Source organism: Diceros bicornis, chromosome 33 (genome assembly GCF_020826845.1).
Source record: "Diceros bicornis minor isolate mBicDic1 chromosome 33, mDicBic1.mat.cur, whole genome shotgun sequence".
NCBI lineage: Eukaryota > Metazoa > Chordata > Mammalia > Perissodactyla > Rhinocerotidae > Diceros > Diceros bicornis.
In genome coordinates this window covers 18962077-18987683 of record NC_080772.1, presented here as the reverse complement: position 1 = coordinate 18987683, position 25607 = coordinate 18962077, and the positions used below count along the sequence as shown (strand labels likewise).

The 25607-nt window shown below is 45.4% G+C and overlaps 1 protein-coding gene across 1 annotated transcript; it reads right to left on the bottom strand.

The window, feature by feature from the left end:
• Positions 1–2098: 2098 nt before the first annotated feature.
• On the bottom strand, positions 2099–25607 carry VXN (vexin). The gene is made up of 6 exons (XM_058529014.1): positions 25541–25607; positions 21156–21211; positions 13326–13476; positions 9319–9380; positions 6401–6492; positions 2099–4545 (listed from the first exon to the last, which is right to left on the bottom strand). Exons 1-6 carry the CDS (start codon positions 25605–25607, stop codon positions 4362–4364), a joined length of 612 nt encoding a protein of 203 aa, XP_058384997.1. The 3' UTR covers positions 2099–4361.

Genomic DNA, 25607 nt, shown 5'->3' with positions numbered 1-25607 from the left:
TGTGTGTGTGTGTGTGTGTGTGTGTGTGTGTGTGTGTGTGTTTATGCTGACTGGGAAGATGGCGGGGACCAGGGGTGGGTGGACACTGAGAACAAGCCTGCCCTCACTGCAGTTTTGCTGTGGCCAGAACTGGTCCTGAGCGAAACAAAGAAGTCATTTCCATTGTTTGCTTTCCTCTTGCCCTATATCTGAATGTTGTCACCCAGAGAATGTGATCACACTTGAAAACTGGCTATGGCATTTGATTTTAGAAATAGCCGTGTCTTCGCTCCGCTACTGGCGGCCTGGGTTTGGATCCGGGCGTGCACCAACGCACCACTTGTCGGGCCATACTGAGGCAGCGTCCCACATACAGCAACTAGAAGGATGTGCAACTATGACATACAACTATCTACTGGGGCTTTGGGGAGAAAAAGGGAAAAAAAGGAGGAGGATTGGCAATAGACATTAGCTCAGGGCTGATCTTCCTCACAAAAAAAAAAAAGAAATAGCTGCATCTTGTTCATCAGGGGCTGCTGATTAACTCCTGATGTCCCCCTGCCCACCCCCCCCACACAATTGCTGGGCTGGGTAGAATCTGAGCCATGAAATCCCATGTGAGCAAAGGCTGGTTGATGTTGAAGGGGGGGCCTCTCCCTGAAGAGTGTTGGCTCAGGTGGTCAAAGAGTTGGAAACTCAATTTGCTCTTCTGTGGATGGAGTCCGAAACACTGGTCGGCACTCGCCCAGAATTCCAGGTACCCCCCTCCTTATTTGGGGCTGGGCAGGATCTAGACCTCTCTGTCCTTCCCGGAGATGCACAGGCCCCTCTGAGGCCGACAGGCAAAGGCCTGGCTGCTTGCCCCTGGGAAGAGAGTTTAGCCTCATGGTCACCGGTGCTCCAAAGGGCCAGCCCAGGGCTTGAGACTTCCGAGGTCTCCAGGAACGTGAGGGGTGTGGGAAGGACCTATAACATGAGACGATGTGAGCCTCTCTACTTGGGTCCCCCACAGACCCCGACAAGGGGCTAGGATCCAGGTGGGCACAGGCCCAGCCGCCCTGTCAATGAACGAGCCACGTGTCAGGTTCCTTCTGCTGCCACTCTCTTGGCAGCACATACCATTTCCCAACCTACATCCTCTCTCCCAACAAAGGATATTAATAGGTGTGAGTCTTGTCTCACATCCAAAGTGACCAAAAAAAATTTTTCCTAGGCACGTGGCCTGGTCTGCAGAATGAGCTCTCCCTCCCAGTGCACTGTGGCAATGCATTCACCACAAACCTCCCAATAGAGGCTGACATTCTTATAAGAAATTAAAAACAAAATGCAATTCTAATCCTTAGGAGAGTCATCTTTTTGTCTGTGTTTTTCCTTGCTTGTCTCTAGGTCTCTGCCAGTTTCGAGTCAGAGACAATATGTCACATGATTCCTTTTAAAGTTGGGCTCTGGCTGCCACTGCTTTTCCTGCCCACTGCCCATCTGCCTGCTCTGAAGGCAGCCCAAGGATTGGGCAGGGTGGGGGGACTGCCACAGGGAGCACACAGTAAGAACTGAAATATTTGACTGGACTTGGTCCTAACAGAGGCGAGTTTATTACCCTAAATGTCCTGGAAACCTTGTTGCCTCTGGCTCGAGAAAACTCCAGTCTCCGTCATTCCCGGACAGCCGTCTGCAGCCAGCCTTTGGCGTCCCTCTGCAAGTGGCTGTAACGTGAGTCACGGGGGCAGTCTCCAGCGAGGCTGAACATGAGGTGGGTACAGAGGAGAAAGGCTGTGCCTACCCCTGCCCTGGGGGTGAGAAGCCAGCAGGCTGGGCATGGCCAATGGGCCCCCTGGGGTTTGTGGTGAGGCCAGAGGGGTCAGCATAAACAGGGAGGAGGGGGAGCTCAGAGAGGACAGATCATGCCAGGCCAGGCCCTGTCAGAAATGGCCCTGGTGTGGAATGCTGGGCAAGACCCATAATATCAAAACCAGATATTGCCTTAGGATGGAAAGAACATGCTGGGTTCTTTCTCACAATCCTTTTCATTTAGGTAAAGGAGCAATGAGGTCCAGATGCATAATTCTTTCCCTTTGTGAAAGCCTTCTCTCATTCAATGAGGGAGCCTCAGGCATACTCTTGTGGCGGTTTATTAATGTCACAAACAAAGCACACTTTATTTTTATTTGAATTGGCCAAATAAAATGTTCTGTACAAAGCAAACACTTCATCATGAAATATTTAAATTAAAAATAAATTAGTTCCATCCTATAGAAATCTCCAGCTGCCACATACAAATAGAGTACATCAGTTATAAATTAAATAAGTTAAAATAAATAATCTTAGGATACTCTGATAGGTCCAGCATATATCACCTGTTTGCTCCCTAACTTTGTTCCAGGCCCTGTTATCTATACTGTGTAACACTAATAGACTCTCCATTGAGACGAGGCACTCATTGAAAGAACATTTGATGCCCAAGTCTCCAAATCATGTTCCGATGAGAGGATTGGGTGTTCAGAGTCTAAAACAACACTTGAAGGGCAGAGATCAGCAGGGTGAAAGCCTAGAAGACCAGGCCTCTTATCCCACCATGCCTTCTTATGTTCACCTGGAGATACGGAAACAGGTAACTTAGCAAAAAGCAACACGTGGCCACAGAGCAGCAGCATATGAATAAAAGTTGAGTCTGAGACCAGTAATGTGGCCAAATTCTTCTTTGTACCAAGACATGGCAATTTCCAACATAGGCCTAGACTAAATTTCACCATGGAGTCTCTAGTTTCATTAAATGAGTTGGATTAATTTAAGCTTCTGAATTAGAAAACAAGCATTCTGGGGGCAGAATTGAAACTACAGATGATAAATACACAGGCATATGCCACTAATCCCCTCCACAGGCAGGCATTAGTAATCGTCACTGCACGCCTTTATCTCAGATCTCATTGCCACACAGTACTCTAGGCAGCCTCTGCCAAGCAACTATGTTTAGTATTTGACATGAAAATATTTCCTAACCTTGATCTTTTCTATATACTGAGCTATTCTGTTGTAAGAGTAGATATAACACAGGCACTGAAGCCTGACACCCATGTAGGTTATGTGACTTCAGACTAAACATTTAACCACTTTCAACTGTTGTCTATTAAATGGATAAGGCCTCCTAACTCAGAGTTGTTAGAAAGATTGGGATAATGTAGGTAAAGCGCTCAGTGTCACACCTGGCACATAGTAGCATTTAAAAAACAAAAGCTATCACTATCATATTATCATTTTAAAACTACTCATGTTGACAATGGAATTGATGACATTTCCATCAAAAGAAGGAAAGCATAATATTATATATTAGACTGAACTACATGAAATTGATAAGCAATTGTTTTTGATCTACCAAAATAGCAATTTCTTCTGGTTCAACCTAATACATAATGATGTATTTCATTCAAGTCACTTACATGTTCCAACTTTATCAAATTCTTCACTTCAAAGGTTGCCCCCAGAGACATACCCCCACTCCTCAAAACCTTCGTCAAATCATTGCTAGAGTAAGCAAAGCAAGGAATCTGGTGGAGAAGTTGAGGACCTGGTATCTCGTTCCACTATCTGGTACGTAGTCACATGGCCTCTTAAAGCCTTGGTTTCTCCATCTGAAGATTGGGAATAATTGTGCTTTCTTTAACAGGGATTTTGTGAAAATAAGAGAAAACGGATGGGAAAGCACTTTTCAAAGTTAAAATCATTATACCAAAGCAAGGTATTATTAATTCCACTAGACTATGCCACTTTAGAAAACATTAGCATTCAACATTTAATTTTTAATCATGTTTTTCTATAGAAAATCATATAAAAGAATACAGAATTCATGCAGTCATGCCAAATGATCATCAAAACCAACCTTGACAATATTCTCAAGTGGATATTAGAACTACTAAGTAAACATGTAGTGCTTTGTCATTAAAAACCGTACCTCCTCAAGATGAAATAAATTGTGATAGAATAGTATCAAACATCAAGCTCTTACATTTACACCAGAAATCACACACGTTAGAAGGACTCACAAGGAAGACTGAAGAATTGCCTGCTTCCTTCCTTGGAGGTCTTTAAAATGGGTAAAGTTTGATTTTGGTGTGGTTTTGCTTAAAGATAGGGAGATAAACTTTATGACCCCCACAAGTCATTTTCAGACCAGTGGCTTTATCGATTCTAAGAAGGAATAGTTTTCTTTTGCCTTCGAGGGAAGTTCCTTTCCTGCATCCTAAGCCAGGGCAATCAGTTAGGAAGGGAGGAGGATGTGTTTGGACCAGCTACTAACAGAAGCGAATGTGGCTCAGTTCCAATCTGGAAGTTTTCTCCCCTTGTGCAGTGAACTTTGGCCAACGCTGGGCAGCTGGGGAGGGTCACCTTTAGTCGGCCTCAAAGGCGCTGTTGGTAGCTCCCACATATTCTGACTTCTTCTTGTGCCTCGTCCACATTTTCCGGAGGATGCTAGGGACGCCGCAGGAGGAACTTCCTGTCAGCGGTAGGGAGGCTTCTGCTCCCTGGGGAAGGGTTGGATACTCTTCAGTCATCTTCTTGAGATGTCTAGATCTAGAGAAAAGCAAGGGGTGGGTGGGGAGGGCAGTCACTTTACTGAGACAAACTTTTAATTTTTGCCCTTGAGAAGAGTAGCCAGACCTCTCGCTCTTCCTCTGCCCACACACCGTGTGACCAGGATGGAGGGTCACTGTTGGGACCTACTCGGGAATGACGTCCCCTGGGGGATCCTCACATGGGCGAGGGAAGGAGGTGGCCCTGGGCACACTGGTTCATGGATCTCAAGTTCTGCTCTTGTCCCAAGTTCTACTTTCCCACCCCTCCCACCTCTACATGAACAATCTTGCTGGGGAGGGCAGATGTCCCAAAGTATCAGCCATTGAAAGAGCATGAGCTCTGGGACTGAATCCTGCTCTCTGCTTACTGTGTGACCTCAGCAAGTGACTTAATCTCGATCAGCCTCAGTTTCTTCATGTGCAAAAGGAGGATAATTTCAACGAGCTCATGGGGCTTTTGTGAGGAAAATAAGATAATAAAGCATCCAGCACATTGTAGACCTTAATAAATGTTCATTTTTCTCCTCATTAGCTCCCTACGTGAAAGAGATGGCCTTCCTTTTCTTTTCAACAGCCAGGATCCAGGAACAAATTGAAATGAGAACATCTCAGTTTAGAGACAGAGCAGCCATTCAGAACCCTTTGCAACACAGCGATGTGGATTGGAAAGGTGGACCTCTATTGAGGCATAGTAAGTTTTTACTGGCTCACTCAGCAGTCAGCAACAGCTATTGCTGCTCAGAACAATTTGCTACTAGAACTTAATAAAACCTAAGCGATTTTCTTACTTTTCTCCAATTAGGTTCTAATACGTTGAGTGACTTGGTTTTTACATTTCTTTCTACATGACCTTCTTTCACCTAGAAGGGCTTCACACTGGTCTGTTCCTCCTGGGGCTCCCACAGCTTTCAAGGTGTGCACCACTCAGGTTGATGTTTTAGACCACGGTCCCTCATTCGTGAGCATCTAACATGTCCCCAGGTAGTGTCTTTCCAACTACTAGATTGTAAGTTTCTTGAAAAATGATAGCAACAGTTAGTGCTAAGCTCCTCACACACGACCTCATTCAACTCACACAATAAGCCCTCAAGAGGGGTACTATTATCATCCTCGTTTTTTTCTTTTGTTTTTAAATAAATGAGGACATGAAGGTCTGAAAAACTTGCCTGAAGTCATAGCAAGCCAGTGGCAGTGCTGGGCCAGCAAAAGATCTGACTGAGTCAAGAGTCCACAGCCTTCCCCACCTCCTAACCACTTTCCTGCTCCCTGCAGTACGGAGGGTAGTGGCGGGGGCATAAACATACATGCTGAATTGAGTCTGAGACTCTTGCCTGCCATCTTTTAGTGTGACATGGAAGGCAGTGAGGGGGTTGCTGGGGGATCATCCACTCCTGCTACTTTAGCTGCTGGTTCTGGATCAGAGTGAACAGTAACATGGGGGTTATAAATTTGGTTTGAAACCTTTGTATCTTAAGCAGTTCCTTACCTTTGGGCAGGGGTCCTTAACCTAATACATGAGACATTTCTGACACCAGTGTGGGAGGCTCTGAATATGGCCTGTGATTACATTTATCTAATTAACCAAAACCCCTCCCAAACGACACTTCTCCAAGTCTAAAGAGTGGCGTTAATGAAGTGGAAACCATCAAAAACACTTCAGCTTAATCCTAGGGAAACAGTTGACGAGGCGCTACCGAGACCCAGGATTATTGCCCTCATTAAAAGGTAATTTACCGCTGGCATGGATTTTATTTTAGCGTCTTGAGAGTCTGCAGACTAGGCCACCTGTTACTCCTCTGCCACTGGACCAGAGCGGGTGGGGACCCCTGGGGGCTGGGGGGCCCAGCACTTACCCTCTTGTCAGAACAGCTCCATTCTCTGAGCCCGGGGCTGCCACCTCCAGGACAGTGGGGGCTTTCACAGAGATCCGGGCCACCGGAGCAATCTGGGTCGTGAGGAATGGGAAGGGAATGTGAGATGTGGCTGTGTTCCCAACTCTGGCACTGACGCGAACCATTTGAAAGGGGGATGGCTAAAACCGAACCACCACCAACCTAGGGCAATAGTCCTCACACTTCTGTGGGCATCAGACTCCTCTAGAGGGCTTGTTAACAGAGCGCTAGACCCACCCCAGCTTCTGATGCAGTAGGTCTGGTGGGGCCTGAGAACTTGCATTTCTAACAAGTTCCCAGGTGCTGCTAGTCCTGGAACCCCTCTAAGAACCACCGACCTAGAGAAACTCGACAGAGAACAACTCAGTCTTACCTGAGAACACACCCCCACTGCCTGTGTCCACTTTGTCGTCAAATCCTGCAGATTCTTGCTTTGAAATACTGCCTAGATCAGTGCCATCCTCTCCATTTCCGCTGCTGTAGCCTTCAGGGCCAGCCGCCGGGACCTCCTTGTTTCTCACCAGACCCGCCACATTCCCCAGGCCCCTCCTGGACTCTGGAACCGCAGGGCCTCCCCACTGCAGGGTGGACTGAGGCCGACTCTGCAGCCTGCACTTCAAGGCTGCTCAAAAGCGGACTCTCCCTTATCTATACAGCTCTGCCTCCCGTTGTCCCCCACAGGCACCGACAGCTCCAGCCCCAGCAGGCCTGGTCCTGCCTTTCCTAATGCTCACGCACAACTCTGCATCTTTACTTGGCTTTTCCCTCACTCTCTGCATCGAGCCTCTTCTCTGCTTGCCTTTCAAGGCCACTTCCTCCAGGAAGGCTTCCCTCAGGCTGGTGGCCCAAGTTGATTTTTCTCTGTCTTCATGTCCCCACTGGACTGAGTACCTATGTGACATGCCTCCAGTTCTTTTTTTGGTTCTCTACTTGTTTCATATGTTTGTCCAGTCTCCCAGTCCCCAGAAAGGCCACGTGGTGTGTGGCAGGGACTGGGGTTAACCCCTTTGGTGGCCCTCCTCAGCTCTCCTAAGGGAGGTGGTGAGTACTTAAGAAGCATGTGCTGAATTGAAAAGTAACTGACGGCCTAATCAGGGCTAAGTCCAGAGTGTGCTTAGTCCATGGACATGCTTTGTTTCTCCACCCCAAGCCCCACGGAGGGCTTAAGGTCACCACATTCCTGGAATTGCTGGGAAATTCCAGGTCAAGGACACCGTGATTCACCGCCCCCTTCTCTCTCAAACTGGCCAAATGTTGCGGGCAGAGCTACTGTGCCACCTTGTGGTCTCTCGGGAGCTTTCCCTCCCCATCATGCCAACAGCCCCGGGAACACACAGCGCTTCCTTCTTCTCCACTATCTTTAGTCCAATCTCCTCCAGGGCATTTCGGCATTGAATCAGATTTAGCTGTGTGAGCTCTGAATTCCTCTCCGACCCTGCCATACTGGGCCTCCGATGAGCTGCAGGACCCCAGCTCCACGTCTCAGGCCCAGAAGAAAGGGTGAGTCATGCTGCCTCTTTGTCCTCCGCAACATTATTGCCCCCCTCCTTTGTAACCATCTCCCCATCACCACCCTATCCCATCCCAGCTCTGGCCTCTCAGCTGCAGCTACCTCTCTGCCCAGGGCACTGAGCCCAGCCCAGGGACTGGGGGCAGCTAACCAAGGCCGTGAGTGGCCCTCTTCCTCTGGGATCAGCTGAGGGCAGCTATTCGAGCTGTCATAGCCTGACAACCTTCACTCTGTGGCAACGGCCCAGCTGCCTCAGTTTCCCCTGAGTACTAGGTTGAGGCAGGGGCCTCCTGACAAAGCAGCTCCCATCCCTGCCCCTTGTGTGGTTTTCCTAGTACACCTAAATGAGATACTTGGATTAGATTTCCTGCTCAGACCAGGAGTGAAGTGCTCACATCTCTGCCCCATTGGTCCCATAAGGACAAAGGGGCTGGCCCAGACAATCTCGAGTCCCTTCTAGTTCTCACATGGCACGATCCGTGAATCTTGAGAGCTGATGCGCATAGAGCTCAGGGTGCCCGAGCTGACCTCGCCTCCAGCCACGACTCCACCTCTACTGTGCTAACCAGAGACCACCCACACCCATGCCCAGAAGACGACGAAGGAGATTTTTTTCAGGCTGATGATGAGCTAGACCTGGACATGTGCCACCTGATCCCCCTTCAGGGAGGGATAAGCTACCCAACTGCAGGAGGGCAGGCAGCAGGTGGCTCTCAGCTCCTTCAGGTGCACAGAGCCACCTCGCCCAAGGTCACGCCCTCTTGGGGCAGCCACACACTGTGACAGAGCGAGGAGGAAACATAAAGGCTTGGTCATTTGGGTCCAACTGGGAGGTGTTGGGGCTGCACTGCGGTTGGGCAGTTCCCTCTGCCCAGGCCTGCCTCCCTTCTCCTGTCACAGTGCTGATCCCTAATCTACATCTCATATGCCAAACCCCAAACCTCAGAGTCTGCTTCCGGAGAACCTGCCCTGGAGCAGATGCCCTCCAGAGCTGTCCCATCCTGAGATGGCTGGTGTTTCGTGTTTTCACAATGCTTGAGACCCTGAAATCTCGTCCCCTGGGAATTACTCAGGCATTTCCCCCTGGTAGGGGCCTACCATGGAAACCACTTCTTTCCCCCCCGTGTGTGCGATATCCGCTAGGTAATCCTCTTCCATTTGCCTAAGAGCTGCATTTCTGGTTGGAAAGAGAGCAGCAGCCAGTGGCGTGCCGCAAGCTGACAAAAAGAAAGGGGAAAGACTCCTCAAGTTTGCTTTTCTAACAACCCTCCGGCCTGGAACAAAGGACACTGAGTCTCTCTTCATGGCACAGTCGGGGCAAGAAGCTTAAAGCACAACAGGCACAACTAACCAGGCTTATTGTACTTACCAAAGATTTTCCATATGCCCGACTCCCACAACGATTTGATGATTTGGGTTCAGAAATCCCCACTGCAAAGTTGAAAGGAGGAGACGTTACTCAGTGGTACTTGGTGTTCTACTTCCCCCAGGTCGGTGTCAATTATCTCGTTAGCTAATCAGTCACAAGCTGGGGATTTCTAAAGGCCTTTGTACCAAGCAGCAGAACCATGCAGTAGGGTTAGGCGATGGGGCAACTGTAGAGGGGTCACCTGCACCCCTGGCTCTCTTCCAGGGGTGCCAGAACTAAGGTCTCACAAGAGCGTGTGTGTGGAAGCATTTAGCACTGTGTCTGTGCACAGTAGGTGCTCAGAGAATGTGCCCTTAGCTCCTCCTTCCTTCTTAAGGCCCCAGATCACAAGGGGTTATCAGGAGCTAAGTCTTCACATCTGGAATCAGTTGTTTAACCAGGACAACCCTCTGGGAGAATGAGCAGAGAAGTCCTGCCTGCGGTGGGAAGTGAAGCCTCAGAACGTGGAAGGACTGGAGTCTATCAGTCCTGAGACATTGGCCACATGAGATAGATGAACGTGAGAACCTTTTGCTAAGCCTTTGTTCCTGAGGCTCGACCTACTTCTGAGTAACTTCTACCCTGAAGCCTGCAAGTTCTGGGAATCCAGGTGTGGGGCTGATATAGCAGCAATAGGTGGGGGAACGTTAGATTTCAACAGAGTCCTCTCCTGGGGCAGGCATTCCAGGAAGAGCCCCGTCCTATCACATTACAGCATATTGAAATAAAACACTCCCCCTTCCCTGGAAAAAATCCCAATGCCAATAAAATAAAAAATGACGAGACTATCAAGATTAACCAGAGTGTGCAGTGCTCTGGCATAAGAGGTCATGTTTGAGTATCTACTGTGCGTCAGGCACTGTGCTGAGTGTAAAACACAAATACTGTCTCATTCAATCCTCACCTCAACCCTAACAGGTAGGTATCATGATAGTCCCTACTTTCTAGATGAGGAAACTGAGGCTTTAGAGATACATAACGAGCGGGATGAAGCCAGGTAAAGATGACCTAGGGAATGGCAAACTGACCTCTTTGGTGGTCTTGCAGAGCTGGGGAAACTTGACTAAGAGACCCCCTAGCCCAGTCTGGGAGGAGTTTGCCAGGTGGAAAGAGACAGGAAGGGCAATCCACAGAGAGAGCAGTGTCAGTGAAGGTCCAGGGAAAGAGAATATAATGGAGTAGTCACAGAATTCCATCGCAGCTCAGAGTGGCTCTGTCTATGGACAGGAGTGTCACTGGAGGTGGCCCCAGGGAGGTCAGCAGAGGACAGGTCCTGGAGGGTCCTTGGGCATGGTCTGGAGGGTGGTCAGGGGTGGGGAGGACACAGTGTTAAAGCAGAGGGACAGCAGAGGCAGATTTCTGGTTTAGAAGACCCCTCTGGTGGCCTTGTAGAGGGAGGGGGACTGGTGGCTGAGGGCCAGGGTTGGCTGCTACACACAAGATGAAGGAAGTATGAGCCCAGGTAGCCTGAGGTAGGTACCAAGCGGGAGAGACGAGACATATCTAGGAGTTGACACTGTCAATGTTTGGTGGGTGGAGTGTGGATGGGGTAGGACGAGGGGGTGTTAGGGAAAAAATCCCAGCAGCTTGCTGGAAAGATGGATGGTGGCCCCAGCTGAGAAGGAAGAGAGGTCTGAAGGAGGAAGATGAGTTCCGTTTGAACAAGTTGATTCTGAGGTGCCCAAGGACATCTTGGTGGAGAGATTCTGCAGGCAGCCAATTATCCCAGGCCCAGGAGGTGGGGTGGCCCCTTTCCAGGCACTTAAGGCTCATTGCTCAAGGCCTCACTGTGAGAGAGTTTCTCAGCTGGGCCTCTGCCTTCAGAGTCTCCGCAATTTCCAAGATTCCTCAGAGAATCCTTCTCTCACGTGAGAAAGGCTACAGTATCCTATAGCTCAGAAAAGAAACAAGTACCCATTTCTGAGATCCCTGGAGACACACGCCCTTCTGATGGGAGAATGGAAGACTTGGCGCCAAGCCTTTCCTGTGGAGAGCACTGGGGTCTAGCCTTGACTCAGAAACCCTCCTGCTCTCCCACCCCTCTGGAATCTATCAGATTGCAGGAGCTGAAGAAATTGAATCAATGCCCAGCTCAGTCTTTTTTTTTTTTTTTTTTAAACCTGACTAGCACATTCCCTGCATGAGCTGACTGTCACATGTTGGGCAGATTCTCTCCGTTTCATAACTTACTGTTCTCCTCTTTCAGAATAAAAGACTGACTGGGGCAGTCCAAGCTTCCACAAGCTACTTTGCAAGGGAAGAAAGTGGTCCCCAAAACTAGACAGTAGGGAAGACATTATTCTCCGGGGGGGGAAGAGGCATTAGCTGGGAAATCAGGAGACCTGAGATTTAATCTCATTTCTGTTACTAATGAGCAGTGTGACCTTGGGTAGGTCAAACAGTTTCCATGGTTTCAGTTGCCTCTTCTGTAAATCGGCCGGGGGTAGTTGCAGTAGATCAGTGGTTCTCTGCCTTCAGTGTGCATTAGAATCACCTGGGGGCTTGTTAAAACACAGATTGCTGGGTCCCACCCCAGAATTTCTGAGTCAATAGGTCTGGGGTAGGACCCAAAATTTGCATTTCCAGCAAGTTCTCAGGTGATTCTGCTGCTCCGGGGACCCTACTTTGAGAAACATCCATTAGATCATCTCTAAATCCTTGCTAATCAATACGTTGTCTTCAGACCAACAGATCATCAGCATCATCTGGAAGCTAATTAGAACTAAAATCTGGGGCCCTACTCAGTCCTATTGAATTAGAATCTGCATAAAAACAAGATTCCCAGGTGATTCTTCTGCATATTAAAATTTGAGAAACATGGCTCTAAATTCACTTTGATTTTGTAGCAAAGATATTCTTTTTCTCTTTCTACACACACATGCACCCACCCACCTACCTATATATAGACACAGAAAAAATTATCCCTTCTTAATTTGCAAGGCAGATTGTGGTTTTCCTAATGCTTTCATTCTACATACATATGTGTATATGTAATCACTTAACTAGAGAATATAGCTTGATTTATGTATTCTTATACATAGGATCATAAAATCAGGATCAGGGTGTTAGTGATCAAAGAAACCTTAGAGATCCAGTCTGGCATCTATGAGGGAGAAAAGAGAAGATGGATGGATGAAGGGACGTACTCAATGAAGTCTTATTTCAGTTCTTGTAACATGCAATATTGACACCCAAAAGCTTTGAGAAGGACATCCCAGACTTGCTATTGTGTATTTTTGGAGTTAAAATATGAATAACTTTAGTCTGTGGGCATAACAAAAATAACCTAAACCAGCAATTAAAGGCAAAATACCATCACAGACTTCAGCAGGCTGGATGCAGATTCCCGTTTAACTGCTTGGAGTGGAAGCCATTTGCAAAAATAATGTTGAAGGTAAAACTATGTTTCCAGCTTTCAAAATAAATTTGTCCCTAAATTCTTTTCATAGATTGTTGAAATAGCCTAAGTCATTCAAATTTAAAATGGTGAGATTTTAAGATGGCAGTTTATGAAGAGCCTGCATAATTACACACACACACTGCCTGTAAAATAAACAATGTAATTTCCTTTGCTTCATGAGTCATGTCTACTCTGGTTTTCTCTCCCCCAGCACATACTGATTTTCTTCTCCTGAATCCAACAGGGTTTCCTGTGGAGCAAGATTGTAGATGAAAGCATCTTTGCTCATACCCACACCCAGAAGCCAGCGTTTCATGGGTAGAAGGTGTTTTGTGGTGCTGCCCTAGGTGGGGCCGGAGAGCAGGTGCATTCAGGGTAGGAACAGCATGGATTTGGGAAAAGCTGTAGTCCCCACGCCACAGGTGCTGCGCTCACCTGGCGTGATGGAGGACGCCAGGGAGGACCACCACGCCGTGGGACAAAATACAGGCCCGGATGCACACACTGCGGCTGCGGCTCTAAGTGCGTCCCTGCCCCCCAGCGAGGTTCCCGGGGCTCGGGCACGTACCAGGTCTGGCCGGGGTTTTCGCGGGGTGGGGTCCCTGCGGCCGCGCGCTCTGCAGCCGGCCCGACCTGCGGCCGTCGCCGTCCCGGCGCTCGCTGCGGTGCGGCAGCAGCTCCAGGGGCCGGGGCGCGTAGAGGTCCGACTCGATCACCACCTGCCGGAGGAGGAAGGACAGTCAGCTTGTTCTCGCCCATCTCAGGAGCCACGGCTAGGCCCAGGACTGCAGCTTTGCGGATGGACCTTGTGTTGACAAGGAATTGTCGGGGCCCTCCTTCCTCCATTGAATGTCAGGGGCAATGAGGGAACTTGAGTAAACTGGCCCGACAGTTAGCTGTTTCATTTAACTTCAGCATGTCAGATGGTGCCACGGTGCAGGAAAGCGAAGGTTCCGGGGTTCCTCACCAGCCGTCCCTTCACAGAGTCAGGAGCCTGGGCTATCAGATCAGAAATCCAGGCTAGTCACCTGCCCCCTGGCCTGACGCGGTTTGACAACAGGACAGTCTATTTGAAATGGAGACAGTCCTGGGAACGGGGGTCTCACAGGCTTTGCAGCCAAGTGGATGCCCTGGTTCAGGCAGAGGCCAGCTTTTTGTATGTTCTGGCACAGGGAAGACCTGGGGAGAGGACTCAGGCCCCAAATGATGGCCAGGTTTTAAAAAGAAAGAGGCTGCTGGCAAGACAGCAGGCATTTTCCTCCACCTTGCAGAATGCCTGTATCAGGGCGGGGCTGGGAGATGGATTCCACTGGGCGTGTGGTTCAATAAGTGGAAATCCGGTGAGCCAGAACAGAGTGCTAGATGGATGGTAAGGGCTTTTTAGTAATGATCACGTGCTGGGTAGTTATTTTGGGAAGTACATTAAGGGGAGATACCTCTTTTGCCAGGGCCCACTGAAAAGGGCCTTAAAAGTTATAATGAAAATACTTATATCATTGAAATAATTTAAATGTAAAAACTTGAGACAAATAATACCGTATTTTATCTTAATACCAGGAGCGATGAAGGGAATCTTAGCAGTTTTTGCCTCTCATATCCTGCGTGTTTTTTATACATATTCATGACACAGGGATCATTCATTCTGAATGTCTTCACTCCTCTGAAGCTGTGAGAACCTCCAACACTGCAGCTGCCCTGAGGTTTGCATTTACTCGCTCGCTCCTTCCTGCCACAGAAATCCTGGGAGGGCATGTTCTGCGCTGTATCCTGGGCCCACAGCGCATCTGTGAGTGAGGTTGACCCATCTCAACCCTTACAGTCCAACCTCTGACAGATCCTTCTCAGTTGTCCACATATAACAACTGTATTACTTTTGGAGGATGCTGAAGCAAAAAAGACTGAATTTTCAAATATCATAATAGGGTGATATTTCAATTGTGTGGAGAAAAATTGAATCTTTAATAAATATTGTTGGAATAAATGTCAGGCCACTGGGGGAAATGGATCCCTGTCCACACTTCTCATACCAAAATGAATACCAGACAGGTCAAAGATGCATGTTAAAACAAAAAACAAACTCTACAATTGAATACGGCTCAATATAACATGTGTTACATATAATGGGGAATTATCTCTATGTACATAGAACACTTACAAATCAATAAAGAGGAAAAAAATAGAAAAATGGGGCAAAAAACATGAAGCGGCAAATGATGGTAGAAATACAAATGGCTAGTAAACATGAAAAGATGCTGAATAACATTCATAATTAAATAAATGCAAATTAAAACAATAATTGTTTTTTTTCATCCTATCAGATTGTCAATGACCAAGAAGATAACCCGTTTGGGTTCAGGCAGACCTGAGTTCAAACCCCAGTTTTGACACTTGGCAGTTCCGTGGAAAGGGGATATTCCTGTCTGCCTTGCTGTTTGGGGGTAAATGCCGGTCATTAGTTTACTCTAATTACTCTATTAATTAGTAGAGATTTTAGGAGCACTTGCTACTTGCTTGTTCTCTTCATGCCACCTATTGATCTACAGCATCTGAGAGCGGTTCATGTCTCCACAGAGGAAAGTAAGAGGAACTGTCACTCTTGGCTTCAGTTGACCACAAATAGTCCTTTGCTTAGAAAATTAAGATAGCCCAAATTCGGTCTTATCTGTTTTAGGAAATTAACTCTTCTTAGGCTCGTTTTAGGACCCAGACTCATTCATTCTTTGGGGAAAGCTGATAATTCAGGAGCATTTAGGATTCGCCCCCTTTCTTCTCTGGGCACCGCAGACGGTGGTGTTTCTGTGTTCAGCAAGCCTTCAGTGCAGGCTGGGGGCAGCAGCCGTCCACCCCCCACCCCCCGCACCCCCGGCTGCCAGCTCACTGGGAGCCAAGATGCGCAGCATGGGTGGTCTGCAACTCACTGCCCTGCACATCCGTCCCCTCTGCCCTTCCCCCTTCCTTCCTTCCTCTTAGCATTGAGCTCTGCCGTGATGTCGCCTAGAGTACTGGAATTTCCTGGATTAATGGTAGTTTGGAGCCCCGTTCCCCTGGACACAGGTGCTCTTTGGTTTAAGGGCCCTCCCCTGGACTGTGAATCTCCAGGTTGAACAGGAAAGACCTGAGTCTCGTTTCTTGACACTCATAGTGGTGTCTTTGCTGTTGACCTCCCGTCACAAGTATTCCTGATTTTATTTTCATTCTCTCAGCATTCCTCTAAGGGAGGGGGAGTGAGGACTGGCGTGTTTTCAGACCCATTTTGTAGAAGGAGAAAGTAAGGTGGAATGTGGAAACCTGAGGAGTCCATGGGGGTACCTAGCATTTTCTCCTCTGAAAGGGAAGAAATGTTTCCTTTCAGGAACAAGAAACACCACCTCTGCCATCCCTTCTCTGCATTGTGGCAGGGGGGGCGGGGGCTGGAGATGAGGCTGGTTACTTCCCAGGTCATGACTTAGGGTTCACTGTCTCTTCAGGGTATCTTCTCCAGTCCCCCGCAGGATGCCAACAGCAGAAAAGGAAAGACAGAGGGGCCCAGCTCAGAAGATTTCCCTCTCATAGCTGGCCTTGTACTTGGTTCTCATTTCCCACGGTAACAGGGGCTCTGAGAGGGTTACAGGGCAGTGTGTTAGGCCCACACCAGGGAGGGGATAGCTGAATGGATAGGTGTGGCCTCCTGAGAGCCTGGTTTATTTTCTGGTCTGTAGGACACAGACCGGGCTTGCTGCTGCTGGTTTTAGAACAAAATGATCTGAGAGCAGGCTCTTGAGCATCCTGAGTACAGGGATAAGATTGGGGAACTGGGGTGGCGGGGGGAGGGGTATATTAAAAGCGAGGGAGAAGGAGATACAAGGGTTTAATGTTGGATTTTTCTTTCCTAGGTCAGCAAACTGCCTGCTGAAAGCAGGGGAATGTACTAGTCAACAAGCCTCACCACAATAAATTGATGCTTCCCTGCTGGTCTCAGGTCAGAAACAGGAAGAACAGAAGACACGGGCTAACGCACAAGCCCAAGATTCCATCCACTGACTCTTCAATTCACACTTCTGTTTGTTTGCCAGTCTAGGGGGCTGTTAGGAAGTTAGAAAGAGAGGTGAGATTTAGGAGATGGAGAATCATCGTGATTTTGGGCTGATGGGATCCACAGCAATGTTCTAGCCCAACTCCCTAATTTTACATATAGGGAAACTGAGGCCAAGGGAGGCCTTTTGTCTTCAAAGTCACAGAGCTATAAGGGGCAGAGCCAGGACGAGAACTGTAGTTTCATGACTCCTAAATGAGTGCTCTTTGTAAGACCCACAGAAATGCCTACATTCAGACAAGAACTTTCAAGTGCAATTGATTGCTCAGTGCATTTTGAGAAATCAGATGACCAGACAAATCCCTCCTCCACAAGGTTGAAAGCTGGGGAGAATGTGACATTTGCAGTCTCATTTCTCCATCTTTCCTGATGATGGCCCCACTGCTAATTATGAAGGGGCTCTGAATCACAGAGGCAGTGGCCTCAGTGGCAGGCCTGACTCGCGCGTTAGTGTGAATTTATTCCTTTGAGGTACTCTTATGATGTTGGTGGCGTCAGGATGATCAGGACGTCAATAAAATTGCCTAAGAATCCAAGTGGTGAGGAGACCAGAGAGACTGTCTAGAGAAGGAACATTGTGTGGCTGCCCTGGGTTCAGAAGAATATGTAACTTAAGAGGAGTCCAGAGTGGGAGGAAACTGTGACACTAAAGATGATTCAAAGATGAAAGAGATATTTGTAAAGGAAGGAACCTGACATCCACATGGTAGCCCAGGGAGTGAGAATAGACACAAATAAGAATTTCAGGACAGAGAAAGTCATAAACATCGGTATATTAGAGCAGTTGCGAAATATGAATAATTTTCTCGGGAACTCAAAGGGAAGCCAAGAGCTAGTTGAATGAGGAAACAAGATCAGAGATAATTCTTTCTTCTTTGGGACTCACTTTCCCCATCTTAGGTGGACTAAGAGACCCTTCCTGTCTTTCCTAATTTGAATGTTCTGTATGGCTGAGCCCGAGTTTTACAAGCAAAGGATGAGTCAGGCTGTTAGGAGAAATCAGAAATTCAGAGGAGAGCTCAAAGGCCAGATGGCTTTATTAAGCTGTCTCACCTGGAGGAGGATTACATATTTGAAGACAAGACCCTAGCTTCTGATTTCTCTTTTTATCAAAAGCAATTTATATATATATATTCATATACTTGAGTCATTTTTTTCCTCTGTGTAAAAATATTTTAGAGAGGGAAAGCCATAAACCATAAACATAGTTTTTCTCAAAAATTTCCACTCCCAGGAAACCTGAGAGCATGGTTCTACAGCGCCTGGCTGGCGTCGATTGGATATTCCAGGAGGTTGTGCCCCATGTTTTGGCGGCTTTGTGTATCTCATGCCCATGTGGCTTCACCTCCACCATTGAGAGTTATCTCCTTTGTTTAGGTTCTAAGTCCCCTGAGAAGTTTCTTCCCTATGAACCCTATATAACTACTAGAAAGTATAATGATTTGGTTTCCATTTTAAAAGCTTTTATAACTACCATCTGTCCTTATAAAGCCAGTAAGTATTGGTATAAGGAGTGATTCAAACAAGAACATTGTTTAAGGTTAGAAATTCAAGGCAAGGACTTGGTTAAGAACTAAATATTCCCAATTCCCAAGGGCTCTTCCCTGAGTCATGAATGATTTGTGGTTCCTTCAAACCTCGAGTGATGCCAAACTCAAGCCCTTGACGGAAAGGTCTGTTGTGAAACTTTTCTTAAACTCTAAATTACCTACAAACAACCCCTTCCTTTTCCATTTTTGGTAACACTCACTGCTCATTGAAAGTCAGGAGCATTTTCCTTCAGGACTGTGGGCTTAAGTTTTTAGGGACCATGAGAAAGATAAGAATCTCTTGCCCTATAACCAAGAAATTTTCCATCCATTAAAAGCCCTTCTCTTTCTTATGAAATATTCTCAAAAGTCACTAAAAACAAGGCATACAAGTGACAGAAAAATGGGCAAAAGACATGAGTAAGAAACCCGAAGGGAAAAAATATTAAAACCTATGAAAAGATGAAGAATAATATTATTAATTAAAGAAATGCAAATTAAAACAATAAGATATTTTTACCCATAAGATTGTCAAGATTAACAACATTGACACCATACGGTGTTGGCTCCGTTGTTCTGGCAAAGGTACTTTAAAACATAATTGCTAGGAATTTGGCAATGGCTATAAAAGTTTTTCAATGTTCATGTCTTTTGAGCATTTTCATTTTTTTAATTGAGGTACAGTTGACATATAACATTGTGTAAATTTAAAGAGTACAATGTGTTGATTTGATGACCCAGCATGTTCATATCTATGAATTTATCTTCAAAAACATTTGCATAAGAGCATAAAAAATATGTTGAAGAATATTTCTTGTGGCATTGTTTTAGTAGAAAAAATGGAGAAACCCCCTTTATTGATGATTTGGTTACATAATTAATCTAGAAAACTTCAGATCTCGTTTGGGTGAAAAAGTATAGTACATTCATACAGTGGCATCCTTTATCCTCAATAATGGATGGGATAGATCTATATTATCCCATTAGGTATGTAAAGATGTTCAAGATTTGTTGTTTAGTGAAAAAAACAAATTGCAAAACAGTATGTTATCAAACGATAAAGCATAATAATTATATGTTAGTATATGGGAAATTTTCAGTTAAAAAAACGCCAGTGCTTTTTAAACGCTCAGTATGTGTCAGGCTTTGGACCAAGAACTTTACGTGTATTAAATCATTCGCTCCTTCCAATAGTTCTTGACATATATGCTCTTATTACCCCTATTTTAAAGCTAAGGATGTTGAGTCCCAGAATGGTGGAGCAACTTGCCCAAGGTCGCAGAGCTAGAAATGAATAGACCTGGGATAGAAGCCCAGGCATTTTAACTCTAAGTCTACGTCCCTAACCGCTATGTCCTATAGCTTCTCAGGACTTTCTAATACATTATTTTACGTTTTTGTAATGTTTGAAATTTTATAAGGGGCACATACTGCTTTGGGAATTTAAAAAGTACTAAACGTGTATTAAAAAAACAATGATTAAAACCCTATCTCATTCCCAGGACACTTAAAAAATATTTTTTTAGGGCCGGCCCTGTGGCTTAGAGGTTAAGTGCGCGCGCTCCACTACTGGCGGCCCGGGTTCGGATCCCGGGCACACACCGATGCACTGCTTCTCTGGCCATGCTGAGTCCGCGTCCCACATACAGCAACTAGAAGGATGTGCAACTATGACATACGACTATCTACTGGGGCTTTGGGGGAAAAAAATAGGAGGAGGATTGGCAATAGATGTTAGCTCAGAGCCGGTCTTCCTCAGCAAAAAGAGGAGGATTAGCATGGATGTTAGCTCAGGGCTGATCTTCCTCACCAAAAAAAAAAAAAGAAATAAAGTTTTAAAAAGGTGAATAGGCTTTTAAAAATTGAGATACCTAGAAAATCAAAATGATGTTCCATGAAAAATTGTGATAGAAATACTAGAAACTCCAGTATAACCAAGAGGAAACAATTAGCAGTTAAAATAAGCCTTTTAAATTAAAGTACAAAAATGTATGGACAGCTTTATATAAAGAAATCTATAAGTAAAATGAGAAATTCACAGCATCGTTAGCCTCTAAAGACGTAAACTAATTTTAAGGTAGTGCTTATGCTTATTAAAGTAGCGAAAGGTAATACTAAAAAATGAATGCCGATGTTGGTGAGGGTGGAGGTAAATGGAAAAGCATTGCTGGAAGCCCAGCAATTGTTCAGAATACCTGGTAATATGTGACAAACCTGTAAGCAGAGACCATTTTTTAAAAATCACTATTATGTTTTCCACATCTAACACAGTGTCTGTTACACATAGTAGGAATGCAAATATTTGATGAATGGATGGATGGATGGATGGAACTGTTCTTATCCTTTTACTTGTTAATTCTACTTTGAGGCCTATGCGCCAAGGAATTAATCCAAAAGAATAGTATTTTGTACAAATAAATTCATTACACTGTTATTTATAATAGTGAAAAAATGGAACATTACAAATTCCAAAAATAGGAGAACACCTAGATCAGGGATGCTGTACCCACATCATGGATTCTGTTTAAATAAGAAAAAAATGTATATATAAAATGAGATTTACTCTTTGTGTTTGGGGAAAATGGCAGAACAGTGGGGTCCAATTCAGAGCTGTTTGTTGTCTGGTTGACATTTGTCAATTATTTTGGTTAAGTGGAGGACGGAGAATGCAGCAGCAACAGCTTGGGGTACAGAAAACCTTCCTGGTTATTGAGAGCAGGGGAGAGACAGTGAAGAACCTAGGCATTGCTTTTTAAATGAAAGTCAATCAAAGGGATCAAAATTGAAGTTTCCTTACATTCTTGGTCAAGAGGTGTTGAGAGCTTTTGACTCTTCTTCTGGCTGGACTGGACACTGCGAAGAGAGAGAAAGGAGTGGTTTAGAGAACACCGTGAGCCCGATGCAGCTACGGAAACAATACTGAGAGGGTTGGCACCTGGAGTGGGGCAGGGGCACAGAGGAGGGGCAATGGAAGAAGAGGCAGGGTGCAATTTTGATTTTAGATGTCGCTTGGTTGAGTGCTCCAAAGTTCATAGCAGCACTATTCACAATAGCCAAAAGGTAGAAACAACCCAAATGCCCATCAGTGGAAGAATGGATAAACAAAACATGGTATATACGTACAATGGAATGTTATTCAGCCTTAAAAGGGAATGAAAGTCTGATACATGCTACAACATGGATGAACCTTGAAAACATGAAGCTAGGTGAAATAAGCCAGACACAAAAGGACAAATATTGTATGAGTCCACTTATACATAGGTATCCACTAAATACCAAGAGTAGTACAATTCATAGAGACAGAAAGTAGAATAGAGGTCACCAGAGACATGGGGAAGAAGGGAATGGGGAGTTATTATTTAATGGGTACAGAGTTTCTGTTAGGGATGATGAAAAAGTTCTGGAAATGGATAGTGGTGATAGTTGCACAACAATGTGAATGTACTTAATGCCAGAACTGTACACTTAAAAAATGGTTAAATGGTAAATTTTGTCTATATTTTACCACAATAAAAAAAAGCTTAAAAAATCAATTAAACATTAAAAAAAAGTTACTTGGTTGAGAAAAGGTGTGTATTTTGTTGAAAATGGAGATACTCAGGCATCTCTTTTCCACATTGCTGCTAGAATGATTTACTTGGAACTGAAATCCCGCCATGTCACTGCCCTGTCTAGAACTGAAATGACTTCTTGTCACATATCAGATAGGTGATCAGATGAGGGCTGTGTTGTTTTCTGCAAAGCGCCTGCAGCCCTGAAACTGGGAGTACACGGTGCTGGTTAATAGACAGGGCTCCCAACTCCTTTCACTTGGGAGTGAATCTGACCTTGACCACTTGCCACTTACGTGACTCCAGCAAATTACTCACCCTCTCGAAGCCTCACTTTCCTCATCTATAAGACAGGGATAATAATAGCACCTACCTCAGAGGGCTGTGGCAAGGATTAAATGAACTAATCTTTATAAATATTGGCCCTTGGCCCAGTGCCTAGAAAAGAGTAAGTTCCTGGGAATCATTGGTGGTTATTACGATTTTCCTCTGATGAGGGCAAGTAGAAGGAATAGATGATAACTTCTAGAGCATTCCATTAGGATTTCTCTTTCTGGAGTTTTCTCCATTCCCTCCTGCTGTTTCCCGATTCCCCTTGCCAACCTCTCCTCATTGTTGCTTTTCCCCCAAGAGAAGTATTTTGAATGCTGTGGTACTGTTCACCCTAGAATTAAACCCACTCTCGTGTACCTCAGGAAATAACTTCTGGTACAACTTCTTGGTAAAACCACAGCTTTTATCTTTTGCATTTACTGTGAATTGTGTCTATGAAATCTTTCCCTTAAAGGGCTCACTTTCTTTCTAGAAAGTAAAAATACACATTTGTCTTCAGTTACAGACTTGATCTATGTCCTGTGCTTTTAACATTAAGAAACACCATAACATTTGCTGTTGCCGTATTTTCATGAGATATTAAGATGGCTCAGCTAAAAAAATATGTAGATATTAGGTTGAACCCTAACACGTGTGCATATATGTGTGTGTTGGAAAGAGGGATATAAAACAATAAGGAATGTAATAATAGCTCACATTGAGCTATACTAGGCGATGGCTTATTTGACTTTTTCATTCACTCCTCCCAGCAACTCCTCTTCATTAACTCTATTTTATAGATGGGGATACTGAGAGTTAGGGGTCACACAGTTGATGGTGGAACAAGGCCTACACTCTTAACAACTAGGCCACACTACCCATATGCTGAACTTGAGCTTGGAAAATGTTTTGGTCATTGCACATTGAATAAACATGGCTAAATAGTAGCGTCCGGGAAAGCGCATACCAGGGAGGACTGTAACCCTTGTTAGATAAAATCAAACCAGCCTATGTTTCTGCAGTTAGGGAATGTGGGTTACCACTCCCTATCATGAACAGTGACTTAAGAAAAGCTAGCACTGTCTTGTCTCAGGGAGCCCTCTGCTTGATGGCTTTGGAGAAGGCAAGATGGGGCAAAATAAGACATAGGAAGAGGTGGACTTCTTCCATTTATGGTCTAATATAAAATTGCAAATACTCGTTTTCTAGAGAACAACTTCCTGAGCAGTGAAATGTCCATGAATACTGATGAATACTTGGTTTAATTACCAGGAGGTGGCCATGAATGAAGATGGCAAGAAAGGAATATAGGATTAAATATTTATCTTTGACTGAACATATTCATTGCTCTAAATATGGAATAAAAATAGAAATCACGTTGTAAGTAATGTATTTAATGGTGCTTACCGCATGCCAGGTACTGTTCTAGATGCTCTTTGTATTGATCTATATCTCATTTTTTCCCCATAATTACCCTGGGAGGTAGGTTCCAGTTCTCCCTTTTACAAAAATAGAAACTCAGGCACAGAGAGGTTAACTAGCCTGCCCAAGGTCACACAGTGCAGAAGTGGCATCAGTCTCTTGACCACAATACTCAGCAAATGGAGTCAAATGCCCTGTTTTGAATGATTTCATTCAGGTGAAGTGTGACATTGCTCCTGAATTGCATACTAAGTTTTTAATTAAAAAGGCCATTTGGTTTTGCATTTTTTTCTCCCTTTAAAAAATTTTTAATGCAAAAAATTACAGAAAATAGATATATTTTAACATTTTCGTATTTGCTTCCAATTTGTTTCCCTCTCATATAAAAGAAATTAAAAATAAGAGGGCAAGTTTAGGTCCCTTTCTACCCTCCCCTAATTCTACTTCCCTCCCTCCGCAGGCTACTAAGATCACTAATTTTATCTGTATCTTTCCTGCCTACATTTTCATGCCCTTCTCTGGACATGTATCCATAAACAATATACAGTATTGTTTTGCATTTCCAAATTTAATAATTGTTATCATACATATATAATTTTTCAGCCTGCTTTGTTTTCACCCAACGTTATGCTTTTGAGATCTATGTCCATACACAGGGATCTAGTTCATCCCTGTCGACTGTTGTGGAGTATTCCATAGTATGATGACACCGCATTTTATCCCTTCCCCTCTTCAAGGACACTGAGGTTATTTTCAATTTTGTCCTCATAGAATCAATGCCACTGTGAGCATCCACGTGTAAGACTATTTAGCAGGAAGTGGCACTGCTGGGTCAGAGGATCAGCTTTGACTTTCCAGGTACCTTTCAGAGTCTCCAGAGAGAATTCCAACTCATACACGTGGGCAGACTCCTAGCTCTTTTCTCTTTCTCTCTATCTGGCAATAGATGTCTAAAGCTTTGTTTATGTTCTGCTGGCTGTCTGTTTGTGGCCAGGCTGAATCTCTCCCTTTCCCCCTGAGCAATGGCCCTGTCGGTGGCTGACACGGGAAGAAGAAAGGAATTGTTTGAACGGGGGTGATAACACCAGCAAACATCCAGCCCCCTTCATTCAAGTCTGACAATGAGACCAGGGGCTAAGCCGGAGTCCCGGGTTCTCCCAGCAAGACAGGGGCTGCAGCCAGAGAAGAGAGGCAGCAGGAGTGAGGGCCAGGCTTGGGAGGGGGCAAGGGAACTGTCCAGTAACCAGACACCTGGAGTAGACTGAGCTCTCCCACAAAGCCCTTGCCAGGACTTGACACCATTCACCTCAGAGCACAAGGACTTACAAAGTCACACTTTTCGGCAGTGCTAGTTCCAGGTTAAGTTTGAGGGCATGGCCCTGGGGTCTGTGTAGAGGCCAGCCTGGGGTCAGGGCATTATTTGCCCACTTCACTAGACTTCAGTCCACTGTGGGGAGTATTTCTCCTCGCATTTCAGGGCACAGTTAGAAATCATACTTTTGAGCCAGCTGGTTCTCATTTCAGAACCCACCTGCTCGCTGGAGAGGAGGAAAGAATCTATCTAGCTGCCCTGGGAATTTTGTTTCCATCTCTGTTTCCTCAAACAATGGCTTGCTGTCACTGTCATCGGCATATTGGATTCCCAGTATTGAATTAAGTGAAACAGGGAATATTTAACTGCCCTTATTTTCCCCTGGATGGATTGTTTCTTGATAATTGATGTTTATCCATGTGCCTCCTTTTCAGACACAACAACGGCAGCAACAAATACCATCAAACCAGAACGCATCAAACCTCAGAGACCCGCGGGTAAACCCTAGTAAAACAGCACGTGAGGTCCTCACCCTCCCGCATACGGTGCCACAGCAAGAAGACAGTCAAGGGCAATTTTACTCACCCTTGGAAGGAATCACAGTGGTGAAAACTTCGATATTTTCATCACTGCAGCTGTAAATTTGATGCAT